The sequence below is a fragment of the Hipposideros armiger genome, unplaced genomic scaffold, assembly GCF_001890085.2.
Source record: "Hipposideros armiger isolate ML-2016 unplaced genomic scaffold, ASM189008v1 scaffold_1022, whole genome shotgun sequence".
Lineage (NCBI taxonomy): Eukaryota > Metazoa > Chordata > Mammalia > Chiroptera > Hipposideridae > Hipposideros > Hipposideros armiger.
In genome coordinates, this window is record NW_017732372.1 from 70,126 (window position 1) to 73,215 (window position 3,090).

At 34.7% G+C, this 3,090-nt stretch overlaps 1 protein-coding gene across 1 annotated transcript in view; it reads left to right on the forward strand.

Annotated features, from left to right (window-relative positions):
• Nucleotides 1-3,090, forward strand: part of DSG1 (desmoglein 1) — a 53,758-nt gene that overhangs the window by 36,067 nt on the left and 14,601 nt on the right. The window contains exon 4 of the mRNA XM_019631624.1: nucleotides 1,939-2,083. Coding sequence (XP_019487169.1) covers nucleotides 1,939-2,083 — 145 coding nt within the window. The remainder of the gene's footprint in view (nucleotides 1-1,938; nucleotides 2,084-3,090) is intronic.

Sequence of the window (3,090 nt, forward strand, 5' to 3'; positions counted from 1 at the left end):
AAAAAAATCTGTGTGTAAAAGCCCCAAAAGAATGAGAGTACAAGTTACTGAAATAAAGGACTCTAATGAGGAAGAAATAAAAGATGTGCAGGATGGCATGGTGAGAGTTGAGACTAGAAAGATAGGTAGGGGCCAGGCCTTGGAGGGATTTCATGCTATGTTAAGATTGCATAGCCTAATGAAAGGAAGTGTCAAATAGACTTAGGGTTAAACTTTAGCTCCTAAATTAATTGCCTGAGTCTTTCAAAGGTCACCTAACTTTGCTGAGCCTTGTTTTTGCCATCTGTGAAATAGTAAAAGTTACCTCCCAACATTTTTTTGATGATGATAAAGAAGTACCACAAATGGAAGCATTTAGAGACAGGTCACATTTTATGGTCACTAGAGCAGATCTAGTTAAGTATCTAGCCATGAGGGTATAATATCCAATGGATTCTCTACGTGGTCTTTCACATTGCCTTGGATGATGATAGAAATTAAAGTGGAGATGAGCTAGATACTCTAGCATCTGAGGGATGTGAAGGGAAGCTCTGAAGTAAGTAGATTGATATCACACAATGTAATTAAATTAATGTATACATTGCCATTTTCAAGTATAGAACCATAAAATCTTAGTGTTAGATGATACCTCAGACATTATCTAATTAAAACATATACACATAAAATATGAAACCAGAGCACTTGCCTATGAAATATTATTCTACCTCCATTTCTCTTAATACTTAAACAGATGTAAAATATAGTTCTCACTAAATTCAGTAGTGAACTGGATTTTCTCTGATTTTTAAATAACTGTCACTTGTTTAAGTTTTTTGAATAAAATTGAATTCATCTAAACCACAAAGAGCTTGGACATGCTGACATACAATTTAAAGTTGAGGCTCTTTTTCCATTATTTAAAATAAATTTCAAAAAACAAGAAATTTCTATGTTAAGTAATAGGATTTCATTCTTATTGTCTCATAGTAAATTGAAATATTGACCATGAAAAGCTCTATGAAAAAAAAANCTGCTTGCTCTGTTGGTTGCTTCTATCATGGTCAACACTTGTTAACACTTAAAATTAAAAAAAAATAAAGAAAACCTTTCTTAATCTTGTAACCTCTTCTATTAAAACCCTATTAATCCATATCCAAAAATACCTTCAAATAGTAATGTATGCTTGCGGCTTTCACTCATACTGTTTTCTGTATCCCTCAAGTTATTTTAATTCCTTAACCTTCTGTTCCTAATCTATATTCTTGCCTTATCTCCCATGATGTTTTCCCCATAACTCTCTAAACCAGCATGCCACCCTATTAGCTTTTCTTGAAGCACAATGCGTTTGGCACATGAAATATACCAAATAGGTAAACAACACGTTTTTACATTATATTTATGTACACTTCTTATAATATTAATATATAATAATAATATAATATAATATTAATTATACAAACACCCATATAACCACCACGTAGCTTATCAGTGTTATATTTCTTTGAAACCTCTATGTGACTCATCTTTACCACAGCCTCAGCCCGCCCCATCTCCTCCACCCCCTCCACCCCCTTTAGTCCTTATTCTTATTTCACACAATGCATTTTCATCACTCTGTTTCTTTCCTTAGATGAATCCTTTTGCTTGAAACACCAGCCAATTCCCACCTCCGCCTGCTGAAGTTCTCTTTCAAGGTCTATCTCAATTATTAGACCCTCCTACGAAGTCACAGTACTTTTATTCTTCCTTTTGTAACTGATCATGTTATCTTTTCTCAAATGTATTTTGACTTCGTGTTTGCCTCCCCTTATTGATTATAAGTACTGTGTGTGCTTACACTCTCATACGAAATAATGTCTTATTTTTCTTTTAGTTACCCACAGTGCCTAGTATAGTACCCCAAAAAGTAAGAACTTAATATATGTTGCACCATATAACTATTCCTCTTTTCTCTCTTAGATCTACTGCCGGGCTCTGAATTCACAGGGCCAAGACTTAGAGAGGCCTCTTGAGCTCAGAGTCAGGGTTTTGGATATAAATGACAACCCTCCAGTATTTTCTATGTCTACTTTTCTAGGACAAATAGAAGAGAGTTCTAATGCAAGTAAGTAATCAACCTTAGGTAAACAAGAATATTCTGGCTTCCAGATCATTCTGAACTGCCAGGCAACTAGAGGCTAAACTATGTCAAGGCACTACATCACAAATATAAGACATAATTATAGAAAAGCATATGAAAGAGGAAGGTGTGAGGAATTCTCCATAGTGGCTTTCCCTTCAGCTGTGGAAGCAGCTCCAATCCATCATACACAAGGAGCATTTTCTCATGTGACTCATATACCAGCTCCGTAGTAGATTCCTCAGGAGAAATTCCAAAAGGGCTTCGCACAGTGGTGGCAGGGGCCGTGGCAGCACCCTCTCGGCCTGATTGCTTTGAAGGGCAATCTCATGCATTTCTGCTCATACTGCTTTTTTCTTCTTTTTTTTTTAATTTTTTTTTTTATTTTAAGTACTTTAAAGTCACCCATAGAAATCACTTCCAGGCAATCTATTTTGTGGCCATAATCTTCAAGAGCTTTTGTTGACAGCAAATAAACGCAAAATAAGTATTGCTTCTCCTTCTTACATACGATTTAATAAATAACAGGTTTTGTTTGCTGTTTACTCAAGTCACTGATTTTATGTATTTCAAGTGTATTATAAAACTAACCCTTTGGCCCACCATGCACACTGAAAGCTGATTGTCTCAAGTGGTGCCAGTTGAGGGGCACTAGAAACCTATAACTAGACAGAGAATTTACCTGAAATAGCTTCAACAATCTAAAGGTGTAATGGCCTCCTTATGGATGACTGCAAATGGCAACATTTTAACTGCCAAATATTCAGTCATTGGAAGTGATGGTATATTAACTGCTCAGCAGACCATTGAAGGTTGTCCTAAATATATTAAAAACAGCAGAGATCATTTTTTGTTTGAATTTAAAACTTCAACTGACCATAGTTACTTTTAACCGTTAAGAGGTATAATTTTTTATAAATTCAAAAAAATCCTTATATTTTCTTTTATTCAATAAAATACAATACCTATATTTTGAACTTTTAAAAATAATC